The sequence below is a fragment of the Vulpes lagopus genome, chromosome 3, assembly GCF_018345385.1.
Source record: "Vulpes lagopus strain Blue_001 chromosome 3, ASM1834538v1, whole genome shotgun sequence".
NCBI classification, from domain to species: domain Eukaryota; kingdom Metazoa; phylum Chordata; class Mammalia; order Carnivora; family Canidae; genus Vulpes; species Vulpes lagopus.
The window spans coordinates 63016521-63040662 of record NC_054826.1 but is presented as its reverse complement, the minus strand read 5'-3'; the positions used below and the strand labels follow the sequence as shown (position 1 = coordinate 63040662).

At 36.6% G+C, this 24142-nt stretch overlaps 1 protein-coding gene across 2 annotated transcripts in view; it reads left to right on the top strand.

Moving 5' to 3' along the window:
- Positions 1-24142, top strand: part of SAMD8 (sterile alpha motif domain containing 8) — a 50353-nt gene that overhangs the window by 948 nt on the left and 25263 nt on the right. For both annotated transcript variants that reach the window (XM_041749218.1, XM_041749217.1), the window contains exon 2: positions 23185-23777. In XM_041749218.1, coding sequence (XP_041605152.1) covers positions 23185-23777 — 593 coding nt within the window. The remainder of the gene's footprint in view (positions 1-23184; positions 23778-24142) is intronic.

Below are 24142 nucleotides of genomic sequence, written 5' to 3'. Positions count from 1 at the left end.
GACCATCAAGACGTGGTTTAGTTTTCTCACAGCCACAGAGCGTGGGTTTTTCTCTTTGTATTTTTTCCACCACCACCTCCCTCCCCAGGTTTCCTGGAAATACCAGGCAAATTTAGATCTTTAACAAAAGATGAACACGTTATCTTTAAATATGAAACATTAAAACAAGACCTCGGGCTCTTAGGTTTTACAGGTACTGGGGTATGGACTGGTGCCGCCGCTTTGACAACTTGACACATATTTACTGCAGGTTAAAAACGTGGTTCAGGGCAGGTGTCTGGGTTCATACAACTGTGGTTGACTCTTGAGCAACAGGGGGTTGGAAGCGTGCAGTCCTAATCCCCTGTAACTGTTGACTCTCCAGAAACTTAGCTAACAGCCTGTTGACCAAGAGCCTTACCGATAACATAAACCGTTGATTAACGCATTTTTGTGTGTTAACAGTGTATCATATGTTGCATTCTCATAATAAAGTGAGCGAAAGCAAATAAAATGTCAAGAAAAATCATGTGGAAGAGAAAATAAATTGACAGGACGGCACTGTAAATACAGTAAGGACTGAAAAAAATCTGCATATAAGTGGACCTGTACAATTCAAACCCCGTTGCTCAAGGGTCTGCTGTATATGTGAAATCACCACAGGCTAGGTGTACCACCTCTTTTTCTCACCCATAACTCCAGGACTGAAGTCTCTTGTGAATTGGAGGGGTGCTTTGGACGAGTTTGCAGGACCAATATGAATGCAATTTTGCATATATTGTGTGAATAATATTTTTAGTAGAGTGATGTAGAAAAATAAGAATAGGGAATGCTTATAGTTGGCAGTAAACAGACCTGGGATAGATGGGTACACAGATGCTTTTTATAGAAGACATAGTGCTGGAACAATAATTGTGCCAGAAAAATGATGATTGGAATACTTAAGTTCACTTTAGTAAAAATAAGTTAATTTCCTTTTGTATTATTGTTAAATAACATGACTTCACGCAGTCTTTAGCTATGTTTGTTAAGATTACTTTTACAATTTTTTGTTTGATTGTATGTTTTGCAAATTTGTTGGCTATTTCAAAACAAGCTTTTATTTTTTTAAAGATTTTATTTATTTATTCATGAGAGACACACAGAGAGGCAGAGACACAGGCAGGAGAAGCAGGCAGGGAGGGAGCCTGATGTGGGACTGGATCCCAGGATCCTGGGATCATGCCCTGAGCCAAAGGCAGACGCTCAACCACTGAGCCACCCAGATGCCCTCAAAACAAACTTTTAATCGAGTGTTTCTTCTCTAAACAGATACCTACTGTTTAATCTTTAAGCAGTGAAAATGTACTGACTGCAAAATTGTGTAAATTAGTTAATGTGTATAGACTCTCATATCTTCAGATGCTCGGTGGACTAGTAATTATTTCTTCAAAAGAGAGATGAGTTCTCTTTGCTTTAACTGTTGTCAGAAGATTAACTCTGCTTTCTTTAACTTAATACAAATGATCTTTAGTTGGAAGTTACATAGTATTACTATTGTTTCCGTTTCTGTTTACCGGCACCAGATTGAGATTCTCTAAAGACCTTGTCTTCATACTTAGCTCTGAATAGAAGTCTCAGCCTTTAAAAATTTATGGAATTGAACTGAAATAGAACTCGCTGTTCAGGTTACATCATAATATTACTATGAAATTAGATAAACCATTAAAAGGAGTTGTACAGTTAATGCTTTAGCATGCCTAATAGTTAGTTTTGTTTCCCTTTGACAGTTCTCACAGTCACTTAGTTGTAAAGAAAATCAGTCTTATGGTAGAGCGAGCAGTTTCCCTGAGAAGAAATGCCAGCATGACCACAATGGCAGCACATGTAGATATACTTAGATAATCAGTTTTGATTTCAATAGTACTCTCTCCATTCTCTAAACAGTCTAATTCACATTGCACAACTATTTGTAAACATTCTTATTTTGTTAAGCACTAAATCCTCACTGCTTTTTCAAAACTTTGCCATAACTGATTTAGAGACATTTTCATGGCTTTTCTGAGAATTGAGATTTTAACATTGTTTCTGAGAAATTGTATCACAGATGTTCTAATGAGTAGTATTGTTATTTTATCTTATAAGAATGGCCATATTGGGCACCTGGGTGGTTCAGTCGTTAAACATCTGCCTTCGGCTGAGGTCATGATCCCAGGTCCCAGGATTGAATCCCGCCTCAGGCTCCCTGCTCAGCAAGGAATTGGCTTCTCCCTCTCCTTCTGCCCCTTCCCCCTGCTTGTTTTTTCTCTCTCTTTTTCTCTCTCTCACTCTATCAAATAAAATCTTTATTATTTTTTTCAGATTTTATTTGTTCATGAGAAACAGCGTGAGAGAGAGAGAGAGAGAGAGAGAGAGAGAGGCAGAGACACAGGCAGAAAGAGAAGCAGGCTCTGTGCATGGAGCCTGACTTGGGATTCGATCCTGGGTCTCCAGGATCACACCCCCGGACTGAAGGTGGTGCTAAACTGCTGAGCCACCCAGGCTTCCCTCAAATAAAATCTTAAAAAAAAAAAAAAAAAATGCCATCTTAATTAGATATTCATTGAAAATTCTTACATCCAGGCCTAATGTAATATATGGTGTTAATAGTGTGAATCTAACATGGCCATTAGTCATGACAGTGATTCTTTTTAGATCTTACTGTCTTCTTAGCTTTGAGAAATCATCAAAGCTTTGAGAAGTTATCAAAAAATTAGAGAGCACTGACCAGGTACGTTTGGAGAACAATTCGGTGTTTTCGTGCTGCCTCTTGTCACTGGTTGGTAATTTGTCATATGAGTATTGGATATGGATTTGTGACAGACTTGTGTGAATATTCCTCCCCCATAGGCACAACACCATCGTCACTGGATCTTAAGCCTGACCTTCTAGCTAACTCTAGATTTCATGCCTTCATATTGAAATGTTTTTTATATCACTACACACTGGGTCCTCCCATTAGTAAAATCACTTCAATACAGAGTATAAAACATGAATCTATCTTGGTTCTTGCTTAGGATATTAGAAAGTAGGAAAACTTGGTTACAATAGTTTCATCACAGTGTTTCACCACAGAATAGTTTTTTGACATATGTACCTCAAAAGAGTGTTGTGAAGTCAGTGACCTATATATATATTTGTCTGAAACTTTTATTGTGGGTATAGTTTTTTTTTTTTTAAGACTTTATTTATTTATTTATTCATGAGAGAGAGAGAGAGGCAGAAGGAGAAGCAGGCTCCATGCAGGGAGCCCCATGTGGGACTCGATCCTCAAGAGAGGCAGTAATGTATTATCTTGACCCTTTGTTCTCCTGACAGGTAAGAGATTCTAGGAGAAGATGAGAACCATGAATTCTAATTTTAGGTCTTCTTGTAAGTTAAACTGTATCACTGAGTTATTGAAAATGCTTTCAAATTGGTTTTAGTTTGGAACTTTGAGACTAAATTAAATCAATGTCCGTTTCATAAATATTGTCATGAAAGTCAAAAATTGCCAAAATCGTAGATTAAATTTGGGGTCCAGGTCCAGCATATTTTTACAGTAATGTGATGTATTTTGAAATCTTGAGCCAGTTTCTCATTTTCCATTATGTTGATTTGATTTGGAGGTGTAGCATATTTAAAAATAAAAAGATTTTACTAATAAGTATGTCAAATCACTAACCTTTCTCAATACCATTTTAGTGGTTAGAATAAGAATTAATTTTATATGCTTTATTAATTTTATATGCTTCTTTGCTGGCACCCTATTTTTTTTTTATTATTATTATTATTGGCATGGAGCCAGAACAAGAATCCTTCATCAAACTTACTGCTAAATTTTCATCATTTCACCATTTTCATCAAAAGGAAAAGCTTTTACTGTAACTGAGTTTTAAGTGGACAGTGTTATCTATTAGATTCTTACTCATGGAGCTCAGATGGTTCTGAATGTGGTATAGAATTAGGTGCAACCTGCTAGTGGAAGTCTTAAAGGCAAATTTGGAGCAGCAAAAAATATCTAAGAACTGAAGTACAGCCTTTCTTCAAATGTGCTGCCCCAAACTCTTACTGTTTAGAAGTAGAACATAACTAAACAGTGGAGAATCATTATTGGAGTTTCAAAAATAGATGGTAGAAATTGGTTCAGGGTCTTTGTAACTGTAATTATAGATTTCATAGATTTTACAGAAGGTTTCATTGTTTCTTGGAAACAATGCTCTAATTATTAAGAAAAGTAAAATAGTTTTTGATAAACATAAAGAGAAAATAATAGCGTAGTTTTGTGTTTGCTCCTTGGAAAGATTTTAATTTAGGATTAAAAAAAATAAAAATGAAAAAAAAAAAATAAAATAAAAATAAAAATGAGGGCAGCCCCGGTGGCACAGCGGTTTAGTGCCGCCTGCAGCCCGGGGTTTGATCCTGGGGACCCTGGACCAAGTACCATGTCAGGATCCCTGCATGGAGCCTACTTCTCCCTGTGCCTCTGCCTCTCTCTCTCTGTGTGTGTCTCTATGAATAAATAAATAAGATCTTTTTAAAAAATTTTTAAAAAATGAGATTAGGAAAAACAGCTGCGTAGTCTTGAATACTACAGACTACAGAGCTAAAAGCCCAAAGTAAACTTTGTCCTTCTGCATTATAGTTTAGGCTTTTTACTTTGATGAAAATTAAATTTTATGCCCTGGTTTATGGATCTACAAACGGGTATAATTTGTCTCTATTGTGTGCATGATAAGTAAGCTTTATTAGGTGAAATTAGACTTAAGCTTATTTTAGTGTGAGCTCAACTATAATGTATGATTGCCTTAAGGGGAATTTATTAACATTAACTTTATATAATAATAAAAAAAATATTCCCTCTTTTTTTCCTCTTGGGATATGCATATTATATTTTAGGGTTTTTTTTTTTTTTCTTTTTAAAGATTTATTTAGGGGCAGCCCGGTGGCTCAGCAGTTCAGCGCCGCCGTTCACCCCAGGGTGTGGCCCTGGAGACCCAGGATCGAGTCCCATGTCATGCTCCCTGTATGGAGCCTGCTTCTCCCTCTGCCTGTGTCTCTGCCTCTCTCTCTGTGTGTCTCTCATGAATAAATATATAAATCTTTTTTAAAAAAAGATCAGAGAGAGAATCTATGCAGGGAGCCTGATGTGGGACTCGAACCCCAGACTGTGGGATCACACCCTGAGCCTAAGGCAGATGCTCAATTGCTGAGCCACCCAGGTGTCCCATATTTTAAATTTTATACATCACTTGGAAATTATAATTTTTAAAAATTTTACTGTAGGGGTGCCTGGGTGGCTCAGTCGGTTGGGCTACTGACTTTAGCTCAGGTCATGATTTCAGGGTTCTGGAATAGGGCTCTGCATTGGGCTGCATGCTCACAGCGAGGAGTCTGCTTGTCCCTCTGCCCCTTTTCCTACTTGTGCTCTTTTCCCTCCCTCTCTCTCTCTCTCTCAAATAAATAAATAAATAAAAATCTTTAATAAATAAATAAAAATTTTAACAGCATACCAAATCAGTAATAACTTTCAAAAATAGCACAAATGAATCAAGTTTCATCACTTGTTCTAAATTCCTTAAGAGACATTTTAATGTATGGTTTTTAAAGAAGACAATTGCTTCTGGCTATACTTGTATTTTAGAGTATACACAATCAAGTGAAACTGCCAGAAAAATCCAGCATATTTAAATCACTGTCACTATATGAACGTAGACACTGGTTCTATGAAATGTATGAAAGTAAAGTTTTCATTTTAGTGATATATCCTTTGTGAGTTTTTTAGGTGTTTTTTTTTTTTAAGACTTTCTTGTTTATTTTAGAGAAAGCAGGTGCACATGCACACGGGGAGAGGGGCAAAAAGAGAGGGAGAGTATCTCAAGCTGACTCCCTACTGAGCACTGAGCCTGTGAGGGGCTTGATCCCACAACCCTGCGGTCACAATAGGAGCCAAAACCAAGAGTTGGATGCTTAACTGACTGAGCCACCTAGGTGCCCCTGTTGATATATCTTTTGTATTCTAAAGATTGCATAATGATAAATTAGAAACCATTTTGGTCTCTTATGTGTTTGCATAATTAAAACCAGCAAGATAGTTTGTTATTAGTACCTGTCACTTTAGAATTCTAATATCCCCAATTTCTTCCCAAATTGTTAAAGTAGAGTCCTTTTTTTTTTTTTAAGATTTTATTTTTAAGTAATCTCTACACCCAATATGGGGCTCAAGCCTCCAACCCTAAGATCAAGAGTTACATGCTCCACTGACCGAACCAGCCAGGCACCCCTAGAACTACTTGTAGAATCAACAATCATCAATTGTATCAACCTGTAATGTATTTTTTTTAATGTTGGTATGTTCCTTTTGAAATATTTTTATTTAGTTAAGCTTGATATTAAAGGAGTCTCTTTTTTTTTTTTTTTTTTTTTTTTTTTAATTTATGATAGTCACACAGCGAGAGTGATAGAGAGAGAGGCAGAGGGAGAAGCAGGCTCCATGCACCAGGAGCCCGACGTGGGATTCGATCCCGGGTCTCCAGGATCACGCCCTGGGCCAAAGGCAGGCACCAAACCGCTGCGCCACCCAGGGTTCCCTTAAAGGAGTCTTTTAATGAGGAACTCCTTTTAACTTGAATTCTACTCTGATTAATTGGAATCACTTGTTATTTTGTTTTTTGGTTTATGTTATTTGATTACATTGTTGTTTTCCTGAAAGGTAATTCCACTTGAGCAAAACCTTTATAAGATTTTACAGTTGTTTTCAAATACTCATAATTCATATTAACCCAAAGATTTGAAGAGTTAAGAGTGGGTTTAACTATTAGTTGATAGATGACTATCCTAATGATTTAATTTGAGGCCTAGGGCAACACTAGCAGAGGAGTTGATGATGATAGCAATAGTAGCTTACATTTACTGAGCAGTTTGTAATTGACAAGCATTATTACAAATGCATTACATGTATTATTCCATGTAATCTCTATAGACAATAAGCCTGTGGAGTAAGAACTAGTGTTCTCTTCATTTTGCAGATAAAAATAATGAGGCCCAGGAAGGTTAAGTAACTAATGCAAGGTCACATAGCTGTGAGTGCTGAGTCCACAATTTGAATCTACGCAGTTTGATTCCAGAGCCAGCATTCTTAACTGCTAATGCTTTCTGGGTTTATTTTTATTTTTATTTTTATTTATTTTTTTTAATTTTTATTTATTTATGATAGTCACAGAGAGAGAGAGAGAGAGAGAGAGAGAGAGAGGGGCAGAGACACAGGCAGAGGGAAAAGCAGGCTCCATGCACCGGGAGCCCGGCGTGGGATTCGATCCAGGGTCTCCAGGATCGCACCCTGGGCCAAAGACAGGCGCCAAACCGCTGCGCCACCCAGGGATCCCGCTTTCTGGGTTTAATATCAAATTCTGTTGCAGAATAACTGTCTGAAATTTATTTCTCTCTCAAGCTTTTGTTTCTTTTGCTGTCAATTGAGGAATTCTGTTACAGCTTTCAGGTCACTCCCAATCCTACCATTTTAAGAATTCTGTCATCCTGATTTACAAAACATTATCTATTTAATATTTCTGATTAGTTTCTGTTCGTAATCTTTTGGTCTCTTACAGTATAAAGGTTAGGTCACACTGTTAATGGATGATAGGGCTGGATCTATAATCAGATGTTCTTTTGGACTTCTCGGTCTTGTTAGTTGCCTCACTATTTCTTATCTTTTATTTATTGTGTATATGCATACAGGGTTAATAGTTGAATTTAGTTGATTTTCTTAATCTTCTATTCACATTTGTGTGATGTGCTTTAAGTAGTAAGAAATATTGTTTTCAGGGGGATCCCTGGGTGGCTCAGCGGTTGGGCGCCTGCCTTTGGCCCAGAGCGCGATCCTGGAGTCCTGGGATCAAGTTCCGCATCGGGCTCTCACTGTGGAGCCTGCTCCTCCCTCTGCCTGTGTGTCTCTGCCTGTGTCTCTGTCTCTCTCTGTGTCTATCATGAATAAATAAGTAAATCTTAAAAAAAGGAAAAAAAGAAAGAAATATTGAAGAAATATTGTTTTCATTTTCTTAAAAGAATCTTTTCCCTTTGAATATCAAGTATTTCATACTTATTGTATAAAATTTAGAAATTTTAGAAATATTTAAGGTAGAGAGTGAAAGAGTTCACTGGAGTAGTAGCTATTAATAGTTTGATGTTGGGATCCCTGGGTGGCGCAGCAGTTTGGCGCCTGCCTTTGGCCCAGGGCGCGATCCTGGAGACCCGGGATCGAATCCCACATTGGGCTTCCGGTGCATGGAGCCTGCTTCTCCCTCTGCCTATGTCTCTGCCTCTCTCTCTCTCTCTCTCTGTGTGACTATCATAAATAAAGAAAAATTAAAAAAAAAATAATAGTTTGATGTTTTACTTAAAGATGTATACATGGGCTACATATGCTATTTTTTAGGACATTTTGCTCCTTTAAAGATTTTATAAACTTTAATTTTGAAATAATTAGATTCACAAGAAGTTGTATAGATTGTACAGAGAGATCCCATTTACCTTTCACTCAGGTTGCCTCACTAGTTATATCTTACATAGTTACGGTACAGTATCGAGACCAGGAATTGGTTCAAAACTGCATATATAGTTGTGTATCATTTTATTTTATTTTATTTTATTTTTATATTTTATTTATTTATTCATGAGAGAGAGAGAGAGAGAGAGGCAGGCAGAGACACAGGCAGAGGGAGAAGCAGGCTCCATGCAGGGAGCCTGACATGGGACTTGATCCCGGGTCTCCAGGATCATGACCTGGGCTGAAGGCGGCGCTAAACCGCTGAGCCACCCGGGCTGCTCTGTGTATCATTTTATTAAGAGTAGGTTTATTTAAACATTGCACCAATCCAAATACAGAGGGGCACCTGGCTAGCTCAGTTGGAAGAGCATGTGACTCTTGATCTCAGGGCTGTGAGTTCAAGCCCCACATTGGATTTAGAGATTTTTTTTTTGCTTAAAAACATGTTTAAAACACATAGAATTATTCCATCACAATAAAGATCTCCCTTGGGGCAACCTCCACACCCCTGATACACTCTTTCTAACTTCTGGCAACCTCTAATCTGTTTTCTACCTGCATAATTTTATTATTTTGAGGATATTATAAAGGGAGTCATATTGTATGTGACCATTTGAAATTGACTTTTTTCACTTAGCGCAATGCCCTTGAGACCCGTCAACTGTGTGTATATCCATAGTTTATTAATTTTTATTGCTGAGTAGTATTCCATGGTATGGATGTACCACAGTTTAACTGTTCACATGTTTTGAGATATTTTATTTTTATGCACGTTTTGGCTATGACAAGTAATGAAGCTAAGGGGAGGCCTGGGTGGCTCAGTTGGTTAAGCATCTGCCTTTGGCTCAGGTCATGATCTCTGGGTCCTGGGATCGAGACCCACATTAGGCTCCCTGCTCAGCGGAGAGTCTGCTTCTCCCTCTGCCCCTCCTGCTGCTCATCTCTCTCTCCTCTCTCTCAAATAAATAAATAGAATCTTAAAAAAAAAAAAAAAGGTAATGAAAATAAAAAGTAATGAAGCTAGGGACATTTATATACAGGTTTTTGTGTGAACCTTAGCTTTCATTTCTTTGGGATAAATGACCAGGAGTACAGTTGCTAAGTTGTATGATAAATGTATGCTCTGTCTTTAAAGAAATTGCCAAACTATCATCCAGCATGGCTGTACAACTTTACTTTTCCCGAGCAGTATGGGAGAGGTCTAGTTTCTCTGCATCCTTGACAACATTCTATATTGGCACAATTTATTTTAGCTGTTCAACAGGTGTTTATCAGTATCAGTGGTCTTAATTTGCATTTCCCTAGCAGTTAGTGATGGTGAACATCTTTTCATGTGCTTCTCTGCCATTCATCTATCCTCTTTTTTTTTTTTTTTTCTTAAGATTTTATTTATTTATTCATGAGAGACACAGAGAGGCAGAGACACAGGCAGAGAGAGAAGCAGCTCCACACAGGGGGCCCAATGTGGGACTAGATCCCGGGACTCCAGGACCACGCCCTGGGCCGAAGGCAGGCACCAAACCACTGAACCATCCAGGGATCCCCATCTATCCTCTTTGATGACAAATCATTCATGTCTTTTGCCCATTTTTTCACTGGATTTTTTTTTTTTTTTAATGTTGAATTTTGGCAATTTTTTATATGTTCTAGATATGAAGCCTTTCTCAGGTATGTGGTTCATCCAGGGAGTAATAGGAAAAAGTATTTCTACTCCATATTTCCACAAACAGAAGTCCACATATACTGTTTTTAAAAATGTATTTGTCAGAAAGAGTGCAATCACTGCCATTTTTTCATCTGCTGTAGTATTTCCTTCATCTCTTAACTGTTTTTTAGAAGCCGTTTCCTTCCTTCATTCTGTTAAATAGTTTTATGCTAGCTTCAATCTTCACAGTGTGTTTTACATTTTTCTGACAGTTACTCTCTTTAAAGCACACTCATGATGTCATCTTGTTCAAAAATCTCTAGTGGCTCCCCATTGTCTGTAGAATGTCCTGAACTTGACAATTAAAGATTTTCATGATCTAGCCCCAATTTATATTTTCAGCTTAATATCTCAATACTCCCTTATGCCCTATTGACACTAATGGTTCTCCATTGTTTTCTGGCTTTGTACCTTCACTCATGCAGTTTTCCTTTACTAGTGTACTTTTATTTCTCCATCTCTATCCACAGTTTCAGCTCTCCTTAAAGGCTCAGCTCAGATGTCACTTCCAAGAACTCTTCTGAGCTCACTAACTGGAAATAACTTCTCTTTTCCAACTCCTTTAACTTTTCTAATTTTTAAAACATGTTTCATAAGTAAACTATTTTGTTTGTATTGTTTTATGAATTAAATGAGCTAGTGTATCTAAAGAACTACAGCTGTAGTAATTCGTTTCACCTTTTGAAAAAAATGACTTTCTTTAATATCCCTTTTAGATTAAAATCAGCGAGGGCAGGATCTGTTTCAGATTCATCTAGGTAAGTGCCACTTGCCTAGTGCAATACCCTGCACATGGTATGTGCACAATAAATATTTAATAGGTGAACAAACACAACATGAGGGCATTTTAATACTGTCTATATCCCCAGTGCCTTATTACCTGACATCTGTATATAGCAGACAGTAAATGTTTGAGACTGAACAGTAGTGTAAAATTTGTGATGCAAAAGCTTTCATCATTAGGCAGTCTCATTTATGTAATCTTTATGTAATGTAACTGAAGATCTTTGATAAATTCCTCTGCTGAAAACTAGAAAATGTTTAGTATTTATGAGATTCAATCCCTATAGAATTACAAGAGCCTTCAGCTTACATGAGATGGTTTGGTGTAGTAAGAACATGGACTTTGAAATGAGATTGCCTGGGTTGAAAACTTGTCTGTACTAATTACTAGTACACATTTATCTTGGTAAGTTATTTAATCCATCTGTCTCAGTTATCTCATCTGTAAAATGAGGAAGATACTAATACCTACTTTATATGGTTGTGAGAATTTGAGCATACAAGTAAAACACTTAGAACACTTCCTGGCACTGCTTAAATGTCTTAAGATGTTAGCTAATCTAGCTATTGCCTCTTGTTACTTCCTGAAAATGCACTGAACACAGTTCAGAATTTAGAGTGTGTGAGTTGGGATATAAAGATTACTTAAAAATAAAATCTTAATAAAAGATGAAACAGGTTCTGCCAGGCAGAGTCCCTAAAGCAACTAGGCAAAGATCAAGCAGGAATTATTATTGCTATTATTATTATTGTTATTATTATTAAGTGAAATCACCCTGGATGGTGTCTGACATATAATAGATGTTTATAAATGTTAGTTTCCTTCTATTAGCTCACTCTTTCCTACCTCATTTTACAGATAAGGTATCTAGATGCAAAAAAGTTTAGACTGTTTTAAGTCATCTAAGGAGTTAATATTATTGAAACTAAGCTCCAAGAATTTTGACAACCAATTCACTGCTCTTCACCATATCATACTGTTTTTCCTTAAAGTTAAAGGATGGGTTAAAAATAAAGCTCTTAAATCCTGCCAGAGTTTAGATTTAAAAATGTTTATTATAGATTTTTTTTTTACCATTCTTAATATATTTTGAAGACTTATTTCTTTATTCTAGTTATCAGAAACATAAATTGTGGATAAATTTGATCGGTTACTTAAAATAGTAAAAATTCTCAGGGTGTCTGGGTGGTTCAGTGGTTAAGCATCTGATTCTTAATTTCCATTCAGGTCATGATCTCATGGGCTCCCTGCTCAGCTGGGAGTTTGCTTAAAGATTCTCTCCCTCTGCCCCTCTTCCACTTGTTCTTTTTCTCTATTTCTCTCTCTCAAATAAATAAGTCTTTTAAAAAATAAAAATTCTCTGTTTTCTGGGTATTAGTTTTCAGTATTATAAACAGACTCTAAAGAAATATTTTTAATGTGAAATAACTGGAATTTTTCTTAATATTGTGAGCAGTCATCCCTAGAATGTGATACTTTACTGTTTTATGTATATGTTTCACTGTTTCATTCAGGTGTATCATGTAGATTATAATATAAGAGAGACAGCTATTCAACACAAAATCAACACATAATAGATGAAATAAGATGTCTATGAAAGGACTTGAAAGATTAAATGTAAAAAAAAAAAAAAAGAAAGAAAATAGATTAAATGTTAGCCAAACCAGAAATAGAAGAACAAGCAGAATTAGACTGGATGGTCTAACACCATGCTTCAGAATCACTTGAGAGGCTTTTTAAAAATGCAGATGTCAAACTTCTATCCAGGCAGGGATCGTGATCCAGTTGTCTTGGGGTGGGCATGGGCAGTGAAACAGGCATGTTTTTAAACTTCATGTTATTCTAATATGTAGCCAAGTTGAAAAGCATTGTATATATAAATTCCTTCGAGCATAGGCAAAGGAGGAGTCAAAGGCTTTTTTTATATCCCTCTTTGTGCAGGAGATAGAGAAACTGGGAGATAGGAACAACTTTTTCTAGACAGATACTCTTTGAGGCACAGACATTTTACATTAAGTCTCAAAAGAATTTGGATTAAATTTTGCTTAAAATCATCTGCTTTTCTTTGCTTGATTGCTTATTCTATAAGTAACATTCTGATTATTAAATTAGCTTAATTAGCGCTCTGTGTGTGTGTGTGTGTGTGTGTGTCTCATGAATAAAAATAAATATCACTCAATCAATCAGCTTCCTAAGACTTCAAAGTTTTGAAAGAGTCTGCCTGGAACAAGATTCTTTAGTATTCCTTCTAGACACTGAAGTAGCATTCTAGTTTATCTATCAGTACCTTCTAGATTGCTGTTAGTCTCCCTTGGTTTGATCAACTCTGGGGTAATGACAAGATCAAGTTTTGAATCTTTGAGGCTGGTTACCAGATCCTGATTCCTTATGAATTTATCAAATTAGTAACCAGGGGTTATCTCTTGGCATTTAGACATTCTGAATTTGTTGATGTAAAACTGTCTGAAGGCCTGAAGAATTAAGGTCTTATTTTTAAGCAACCTCTACACCAAACATGGGGCTCAAATTCACAACTCCAAGATCAAGAGTCACATCCTCCACTGACTGAGCCAGCCAGGCACCCCAAGAGTATACTCTTAATGAAATAACTAGTGTAAAGGGAGAGGTTTTTGTTTTGTTTCTAATAATCCTGTTTAAAGGGCATTGGGGCATTAGGTTATTATTTTGATTGCTACTTCATTTTTTACACATTTATTTATTAAAAATTTTATTTATTAAAGAGAGAAAGTATGAGCAGGGGAAGGGGTAAAGGGAGAGAGAGAGAGAGAGAGAGAGAGAGAGAGAGAGAAGCAGGCTCCCTGCTAGTGACAGAGAGCATGAGCTGTATCTCCCCTTTCTTTAATTTGTAGTGTGCTATTTGTCTACTTTATTCCACGCTCCCACCCCACCATGGATAGTCTGGTGCGACTGGGCCCACACCCCCTTCATTTTCCCCATGCTCCTGGGAGACCTGAGGCTGGCGGAAGCCATGGGACACTTGTCTACTTTCTTATTCTTGATAGAGTTGAACCTACTTAATAGATGAAATGGCCAGATGAGAGCCTTTGTTGTGTTTATATTATTAACAGGACATTTTATTGTTTAGTCTTTTTCCACTGGCACAATGCTTGATTGAAAGATAAATCATACAGCTTACTGAAATAAAACATGACATTCATTCCAAAGATAATGCAAGATTATATGCATATAATGAAAAGAGCAGATGAAACCATATCCTGCTTAATTAGTTTCCCAGGACATTGAAGGAAATAGCATGAATTTATTTGCCTTACCTAGAATTGAACTAAAATGTGGAACTTATGAGAGAGGTTGAAACCTTGGGTACTTCACTTGCTTTGAAGGATGATAACTTGGAAGACTGAGGGCCCATACTGGTATATTCAGTTAGGGTTCAGTTGCAAGAGATAGAAACTCCTAGGCTCTGGGCTGGGTTTCTAGGAATGACTTCTATAATAAGATTTGAAATGGTGTGCCAAAAGTGCTATCTTTGCCATAATCAGCAAAGGTATTAGAATTAGGAGGCCAGCTTGGAACTGTTAGTTTTAAGAACATACCACTTCACCAACAACAAAAACAGACAACTCAATTCAAAAATGGGCAAAGGACTTGGATAGACATTTCTCTAAAGAAGATTACAGATGTTTAGTAAGCACATAAAAAGATGTTCAACATCACTAATCATTATGGAAATCAAATAAAAACCATAATGAGATATCACTTTATATCCATTAGGATGACTGTTGTTAAAAAAGAAACAAAATAGCAAGTGTTGGTGTGAGAATATAGAAAATTGGAATACTTGTACATTGCTGGTAGAAATGTAAAATGATACAGATTCTTTGAAAAATGGTATGGTGATTTCTGAAAAAAGTAAGCAGAATTACCAATGACCCAGCAGTTGTACTTCTGGGTATATACCTAAAAGAAGCAAAACAGGACTTGAGCAGGTATTTGTACTCTCATGTTTATAGAACCATTATTTGCAGTAGCCAAAAGTTGAAAGCAACCCATGTCTATTGAAGAATGCATGGATAAACAACATGTGATCTATGCACACAATGAAATACCATTCAGCCTCAAAAAGGAAGGAAATTCTGTCACATGCTACAACATGGGAATCTCAAAGACATTATGCTAAGGAAAAAAAGCAGACAAAAAGACAAATATGTATGATTCCACTTATATGAGGTACCTAGTATAATCAGATTTATAGAGACAGAAAGTAGGCTTGTGGTTGTTGCAGGGTGAGGAAAGAGGAGATAATGGGTTATTTAATGGATACAAAATTTTCATTTAGGATGATGAAAAAGTTCTGGAAGCGGATGGTGGTGATGGTTGCGCATCCATGTGAATGTACGTAGCAAACACACACAAAACAAAGAACATAGCATCATATCTGATGCAGGTGTTGGAAAGCCAGTATTGCTGCTTCACAACTAAAGCTGCTTCCTTACACGCAATAGTTAATGAAAACTGGAGAATTATGTGCACACACACACAAAACCAATATTTACACGGTCTGTCTTGTAAATAGCCAAAACTTTAAGGAAAATGGTTCCTACTTTCTGCCTTCTGTATCTAATGTCAGAGCTTCTACTCACGTTTAGAACACTAGTTGCAAGGGATCCTGGGGAATAATTTTTAGCTTTTCAACCTCTGTAGTAGCAGAAAACAACGAGAAGGAAATTGGAAAAGATACTGAGCGCCAAATTCATCATATTTGTCACGGATATTGAGTCACTGGTGATTCACAGAAGGTAATGTTCCTTTTAGTTAAGTTGTTCTCAGTGGTGGCCAGATTGTCCTGCAGCTGGTGATACAGAGGTAGGGTGGAGCACAACAAATAGCTTCAACAAGGAGGAGTCGGGGAAGAAGTTTATTGATATTCATTATCTCCTTTTGCTATTTTGGACTGGTTGTACTCAGTTTGTCAGAACTAACATACGTATTTGCAATTTTAATATAGTAGAACATACCTGGTTTATTTATATTTTTGCGAAGAGACTTGGGTCACTCTAATGGAATGTATTAAAGGCATATTGAGAATAGCTACACTACTGTTAAGAAATACCAGATTTAAAGTTCTTATGATGAGCTTTTTTCTTTTCTTTTTTTTTTTTTTAAGATTTATTCATTCATTCATGAGAGACACAGAGAGAGAGGCAGAGACATAGACAGAGAGTGGAGCAGGCTCCATGCCGGGAGCCCGATACGAGACTCAATCCTGGATCCCAGGATCACAACCTAAGCCAAAGGCAAGCGCCCAACCACTGAGCTATCCAGGCGTCCCTCATTTTATTAAGTATGGCGATAAGGTCATTATAGGAAATGCACTAAGCTCCTTTGCTCTCAGGCTGGTGAAATTTCTACTTAGTACGAACTAAATTCAGAGAGAAAAGAAATAAACATGCTAGTAAATAAAAGAGTTGGGCTGAAAATTACTTTTTTTTTTTTATAGGTTTTAAAAATTTCTAACCAGAGTCCTCCCATAAGATAGCTTTTGTTCCACTCTGTACAGAACAGTCAGCTCCTTTTGTTTATCTGTCATCTAGGACTTGGAACTGTTTGACTAATGCTTATTGATAGTGAGATTCTGCAGGAGTGGACTATTTATTCTCTCCGTGCCTTGATGATAAAACACTTTGATAATTAATTTCTTAATAGCTCATGATTTCAGAATAAACCTTAAAGTTTTATCTCAAATTGAAATGTTTCCTTTATGCATACTAATTACATTTTAGATAAGTACAAGCTTTGCACGCAGTGCTTTTTAATGTGAATCAAGCTTTAATGACATTAGTATGTGAATGCTTAGATTTTTTTTAAACACTTCAGATTTATTGATAACAGTTATTCCACTCCTAGAAATTTAATGTAAGACTCAGCAGTCCTGTTTGTAATAGTAATAAAATTGTGAACAATTGCCAACAATGGAGAGATGGACAAACTATCGTATAGCCATAGAATGAAATGTCCTTTTCAAAAGATAATTTAATAGCATTAGATAGAATTCTTATAATAATGCTAAGTAGAATGAAGCAGAATTATTTGTGGTATGATTTCTCTTTATAGGAAATTCTGTGTGAAAGAGATCTATAACAAATCATAAATAATACTTCTCAAAGGTAATTTTAAAGTTACATTTTATTTTATTTTTTATTTATTTATCTATCTATCTATCTATCTATCTATCTATCTATTTATTTATTTATTTATTAGAGACAGAGAGAGAAACAAGCAGAGGAAGAAGCAGGCTCCATGCAGGGAGCCTGACGTGGGACTCAATCTGGCGTCTCCAGGATCATGCCCTGGGCTGAAGGCGGCGCTAAACCACTAAGCCACTGGGGCTGCCCTAAAGTTACATTTTAAATGTTCTTCAATGGGGATGCCTGGGTGGCTCAGCGGTTGAGTGTCTGCCTTTAGCTCAGAGCGTGATCCCAGTTCGGGGATCGAGTCCCACATTGGGCTCCCTGTGGGGAGCCTGGTTCTCCCTCTGCCTGTGTCATTGCCTCTCTTTGTGTCTCTCATGAAAAAATAAATGAAATCTTAAAGAAATTTAAAAAAAAGTTCTTCAATGAATATATATTGCTTTTATGTATTTTCTTTTTGTATTATAGAAGTACATTGCTATAAAAGATTCAAACAGTGCAGAAATTTGCAGACTAAAAACCGTAAAAGACCTTCAGTCTCCTGCCTAGACAAATGAAGTACAATTTATCAACTTATTCTTTTATAGTATCATAGCTAAGAAATCTTGACCTAACCTAAGATCAGAAAGATTTTCTCTTACGTTTTCTTCTAGATGTTTTCTAATGTTAGGTTTTTAGGTTTGGTTTGTAGATCCATTTAGGGTTACTTTTTATATGTGGTGAGAGATATGGATTGATTTTTCTTGCATATGGATATCCATTTTTTCCAATACTATTTGATGAAGACTACCCTTCATTAAATTGTCTTTGTACATTTGTAGGAAATTAGTTATCTTTTTATGTAAGTCTGTTTCCAAATTCCCCATTCTGTTCCATTTTTTATCTTTATGCCACTACTACTTTGTCTTGATTTAGGGTAGTATGATAGACAGAATTTTAAAATGACCTCCAATGACTGTTGTATAATAATGAACGGGAAAAAAAAAAAAAACAAAAAAAAAAAAAATAATAATAATAATGAACGGGACCTGTAAACTGATGGGCTATCAGTGCTGTAATTAGATTATGTTATATAACACAGTTGACTAAGAAACAGATTATTCTTGGTGGACCTGACTTAATCAGGCCAGCCCTTAAGAAGGAATACGTTTTTCCTGGAGAGATTCCAGGCACAAGGGGAATTCAATATAGGAGAAGCTGCTGGTTCTCAGAATAAGAAGAGGCCACGTACAAGAAATGTGGATGGCCACTAAGTTTAAGGTAATTTGCTACATAGCAGTAGAAAATAATGTATGGTAATTCCTATTTACAGGTCCCTTCCCTTAGCAAATTACCCCAAGTTGAATGACTGCTGCTTTAGGATTAATTTTGCCCCCACTACTGTAGCAAGATTTTCCTGTGCACTTTACCCCAATGCCCCATGAATTGTAAGATTTTTTTTTTCAGTCTTTGGGGTGGACACTTTTATTGGTCTTGTATATATACTGGGTGGTTCTTTTTTTCTGTCCTGTTTTGTTTCCTCATGTATATGTAATCAGTATTCAGCTGCATATTCAAGGGAGAGTCTGCAGATCTCTTGGGTTCTGTCTTAGTCTTTTTGGCTTATTATAACAAAAATACTGTAGACTGAGTGGCTTAAACAAAATACGCTTATTTCTCACAGTTCTGGAGGCTGTAGTGTCCAAGATCAAAGCCCAGTAGATTTGGTGTCTGGTGAGGACCTGCCTCCTTCTTCGTAGTCATATTCTAGCTATGTCTTTAGATGGTGGAAGGGTGATAAAACTCCCTAGGATATCTCTTATAAGGGAACTAAACCCCCATTTATGGGAGTTCTGCCCTCATGGCTTGATCACCTCCTAATTGTAGCCTAGAATTTCAACATTTGAATTTTAAGGAGACACAAACATTCAGTCCATAACTAGTTCTGTGCATCTTTCTCCTCTCCAGTATTCTATTTCATGAACACTAGCCACCTGGATCTCCCCAGACTCTCAGCTCCATCTTCTCAACTCAGCACGTCTACCAGGCCTCACCCATTTTGTGTCTTGTGCCACGCATGACTTGGAAACTCTCAAGGCAGTAAGCTGGGACAATAGAGTTCACTTTGTTTCCCATCTCTCAGCAATCTTTTTTGTCCAGTGCCGAATGTCTTTTTTTTTTTTTTTTTTTTTTTTTTAAGATTTATTTATGATAGAGAGAGAGAGAAAGAGAGGCAGAGACACAGGAGGAGGGAGAAGCAGGCTCCATGCCAGGAGCCTGACGTGGGACTTGATCCCGGGACTCCAGGATCGCGCCCTGGGCCAAAGGCAGGTGCTAAAACCGCTGAGCCACCCAGGGATCCCCCCAGTGCCGAATGTCTTGAAGCTGGTGTTTCTCCCACCATATATTTTGTTTATTATTTAGTTATTTGAGGTTGAAGGGTAATTTTGTCCCTCTTATATCTTGAACAGAAAGAGTCCCTTTAACTGATAATTGATTCATAATAATTATTGATTAAAGCTGAAAATGTTCTGGGGCACCTGGGTGGCTCAGTCCATTAAGCTCTGGCTCTTCATCTTTTGCTTGGGTCATGAGATAGGGTCCTTCATTGGGCTCTACACAGGATGTGGAGCTAGCTTGAAATTCTCTTTGCTCTCCTTCTGCCCGTCCCCTCCTCAAAAAACATTAACAGCAACAAAAACTGAAAGCTGAAAGTATTCTTAAAAATTTAACTACTAACCTATTCATTTTTTGGATTTGTGTGAAACTTACAGCTGTCATAGGTTTGTTCAAAGTCTCCTGTTTCATGTAGTTTCTATGGCACAACATAAATATTAAATTGACCCTAAAGCCTTTTATCATCTTTTTAATATACCTCTTTAGTGCAGGTTTTCACAGGGTTAGCTAAATATAGTCTCTAACTATATGCAGTAGCATACAATTAAAGGACATGTCCTGACCTGATGAAGCACATCAGTTGAGTGTGTCATGTTCTTAGGGCATTGCCACAGCAGCCTCAAAGACTTCCAGAAGGCTTCCTTGTGTAACTCATATTTTCTAGCAGCTAAAACACCAGCTTCAAAGCCTATTTGTTAGCCTGATTGAGGATATAGAGAACTGGTGATATAAGACAGCAGTGGCAGCGAGGCACGAAAGAGAAGATCATTTTCAGCAGTGTATGAGACATACTGAAGGATAATGCTACAAGGATGGGAGTGACTTGGAATCCGTTGGTGGTAAGCTATTTGAGAACAGAGAAAGGCAGCAGAAGAAATCTGGCCTTTTGTGTGAGATGAGCTTCCCAAATTTACACATTGTAACTGCTTCAGAGTTTGTAGCATGTGCTTATTGGATATTCAAAGATAAAGTAATGTATTCATTACAGATAAAGTAATTGGGGAAAACACATGTATGTAGTGAGTGAGATGAAACATCTGAGTATATATGTATGAACTAAAACATAGCAAAATCATATTTTAATGGAATTTAGTATATATGTAAAATGATATGCATTAGTGTGTATAAAATTCAATGTTAAACTGCATAAAATGTGTAATTCCATGGCCTTGGGGATGGCAATGTAGCTAAAAAGAGCTGAATAAAAGCTTTTTGTAGTTCTACAGCATATAAGAATTAGCCTTTTAAAACATACAGATCCTTATAGTTGGATGTGTTATTAATTTCCTAAGACTGAAAAGCTGTTGTGGATTGATAATATGAAAACTCTGCTTGGAAACAAAATATGATTTAGGGCTTCCAAGAACTAGGATTGCTCTTTAGTAATTAAGAAATATTTAGTCAGTGTTTCTTGCTGGCTGAATATTTCTGATGGTGTAAGTGGTACTCATGTAGTTAAGTATCTGCGTCTTTCAAGTGATTATGAATCTTCATGGAAAGAGTTTGTGTGGATATGGGAAGAATGTAGAAGAGTAGCCGTTTTTTTTTGTTTTGTTTTGTTTTGTTTTTACTTTTCTCAGCATAAGTAAGCATAGAAGATTTTTCATAGCCAAATATGCATGTTAAAGGAAATGATAAACACTAAAAATCAAGAATTATTTCATCTGGGAAGAGGAGGTGGGGATGATATCAGAGAGTGATATTCACTTGTATTGATGTTTTGTTTTTGGCTTTTTATTTATTTATTTATTTATTTATTTTTTAATTTTTATTTTATTATTTATGATAGTCACAGAGAGAGAGAGAGAGAGAGGCAGAGACACAGGCAGAGGGAGAAGCAGGCTCCATGCACCGGGAGCCCGACGTGGGATTCGATCCCGGGTTTCCAGGATCGCGCCCTGGGCCAAAGGCAGGCGCCAAACCGCTGCGCCACCCAGGGATCCCTGTTTTTGGCTTTTTAAAGCAAACTTTTAAAATATAGTTTAACTTATTTAGAGAAAAGTGTAGATTGTAAGTATATAGTTTCTTTAATTTTTACAAAGTGAACATACCTGTATGACTAATAACCAGATTAGGAAATAGTACATCTGTATTGGAATTATTTTATATTTTTTTCAAGCTGGGTAGTGAGCACATGGGTATTTCTTGTATCATTCTTTATTGTTGTTGTTTTTATGCTTTAAAGTTTGCCTACTGTGTATTTAAAAAATCATCTCAGAAGGAAATATGATCTTTAGAAATCTGGAAAATGTCAGAAAACCTACATGCTTTAGTAATTGAGAAAACTACTTTAGGGAAATAGGTTTTTTTTTTGTTGTTGTTGTTTTTTAATGTAGGCCTTTGTCTCCTGTGTATCTCATAAACTTGATAGAGGCCCAAGTTGCTAAAACTTTTAAAATGGAAAAAGAAACATAAACAGAACTATGTGGATCAAAGTAGTAAAAATTATTAGTACTTTTTTGAAACAGTACATTATTGGCCTTTTATAATCACAATACAAAGTTTGGGTCCTCAAATATAGGAGTATGTCGAAATGACAGTTTTCTTTTGAAAATTTTACCACTGAATTCTCAGTGGTAGTTTAAGAAGAAATTGATTATTCAGTTCTATAATGGTATATTCAAAGTATAGAAAGAACTGAGCTATTAAGATATTTATAGATATGTATATCTAGTTTACAGGCTTTGTGTTGTAGAAATCATTTGTTTAGTGGATAGAAATATATTTAAGGGGTTTCCTAAAACTAGTTATCTATCTGCTTTTGTGACATTTTTTGTTTTTGTTTTTGTTTTCTCATTTTGGAGGAGTGGGAGATAATTTTTCCATCAAACATGAAGATTTCTGAAATTTGTATCGCATATCTGTAATATCTCATTTTATGAAAACATTAAAATGGGATTTTTCTCAATTATTCTCAACACTAGGCTTTTTCTTTTTCTTGTTTTTTTAAGATTTTATTTATTTATTCATGAGAGAGACAGAGAGAGAAAGGCAGAGACACAGGCAGAGGGAGAAGCAGGCTCCATACAGGGAGCCCGACGTGGGACTCGATCCTGAGACTCCAGGATCACACCTTGGGCTGAAGGCAGGCGCTAAACCACTGAGCCACCCAGGGATCCCCTCAACACTAGGCTTTCTCTAATTTGTGGTTGCTGTGGTATGGAAAAGCCGTTTACAGAGTAATTTTCTATAAAAATGTTTAGTCATTACCCTTCCTTCTGCTGTTGGGGTTATATGCATAAAATTATTAGAATATTAATTACTGAAAACCAATCATCATTGAGTAATTTTTGTTCTTTTTACTTTCTTCTAGAAGCCAATAGATCAATGTAGATAAATTATTTTTTCTGATATGTTTACATATATTTGGTCTTTTTTTTTTTTTTTTTTTAAATTTTATTTATTTATGATAGTCACACAGAGAGAGAGAGGCAGAGACACAGGCAGAGGGAGAAGCAGGCTCCATGCACCGGGAGCCCGACGTGGGACTCGATCCCGGGGCTGCAGGATCGCGCCCTGGGCCAAAGACAGGCGCTAAACCGCTGCGCCACCCAGGGATCCCCATATATTTGGTCTTAAAGGAGTTCTTAGGACACACTGAAGTTTTTGTTTTGTTTTCCCTGGACAGGCAGTGGAGGAGGAAATGGCTGTTCCTAATCACCTCTGCATTCGTCGCTGGACTACCAAGCATGTAGCTGTTTGGCTGAAGGATGAAGGCTTTTTTGAATATGTGGACGTTTTATGTAATAAGCACCGACTTGATGGAATCACATTACTAACTTTGACTGAATATGATCTCCGGTCTCCTCCTCTGGAAATCAAAATCTTAGGGGACATTAAAAGGTTAATGCTCTCAGTCCGAAAATTGCAGAAAATACATATTGATGTTTTAGAAGAGATGGGATACAACAGTGACAGTCCCATGGGTTCCATGGCACCTTTCATCAGTGCTCTTCAGAGCACAGAGTGGCTCTGTAATGGGGAGCCTTCACATGACTGTGATGGACCCATCACTGATTTGAATTCTGATCAATACCAGTACATGAATGGTAAAAACAAACATTCTATTCGAAGATTGGACCCAGAGTACTGGAAGACCATATTGAGTTGTATATATGTTTTTATAGTATTTGGGTTTACATCTTTCATTATGGTAATAGTCCATGAGAGAGTCCCTGATATGCAGACCTACCCACCACTCCCAGATATCTTCTTAGACAGGTAAGTTTTGTTTCTAGTTGCCTGCCAAGTTTGTAGAAACTTGCTATAACAGCAACAATGATAATGTATTTATGACAATTATATTGTTTATTATTTTGGTTTACACATACTTTCCGTTTACTTTATCTGGTAATATATGAAGGTATGCTTTGAAGTTGCCTTTTTGTAATTTAACAAATTTAAAATTTGTAATTTAAACCTTAAGCCTAGATGAGTGGGAAAGGCTACTGCTTAGTTTATTTTTTTATAGCTGTATTATAGCTCCATGAGCATTTCAGGTTATAAAAGGTTTTCCTGGAATGTTGTCTATAATAAACGGAATTTGGTTACCTTTTTTTTAAAATTTTTATTTATTATTTATGATA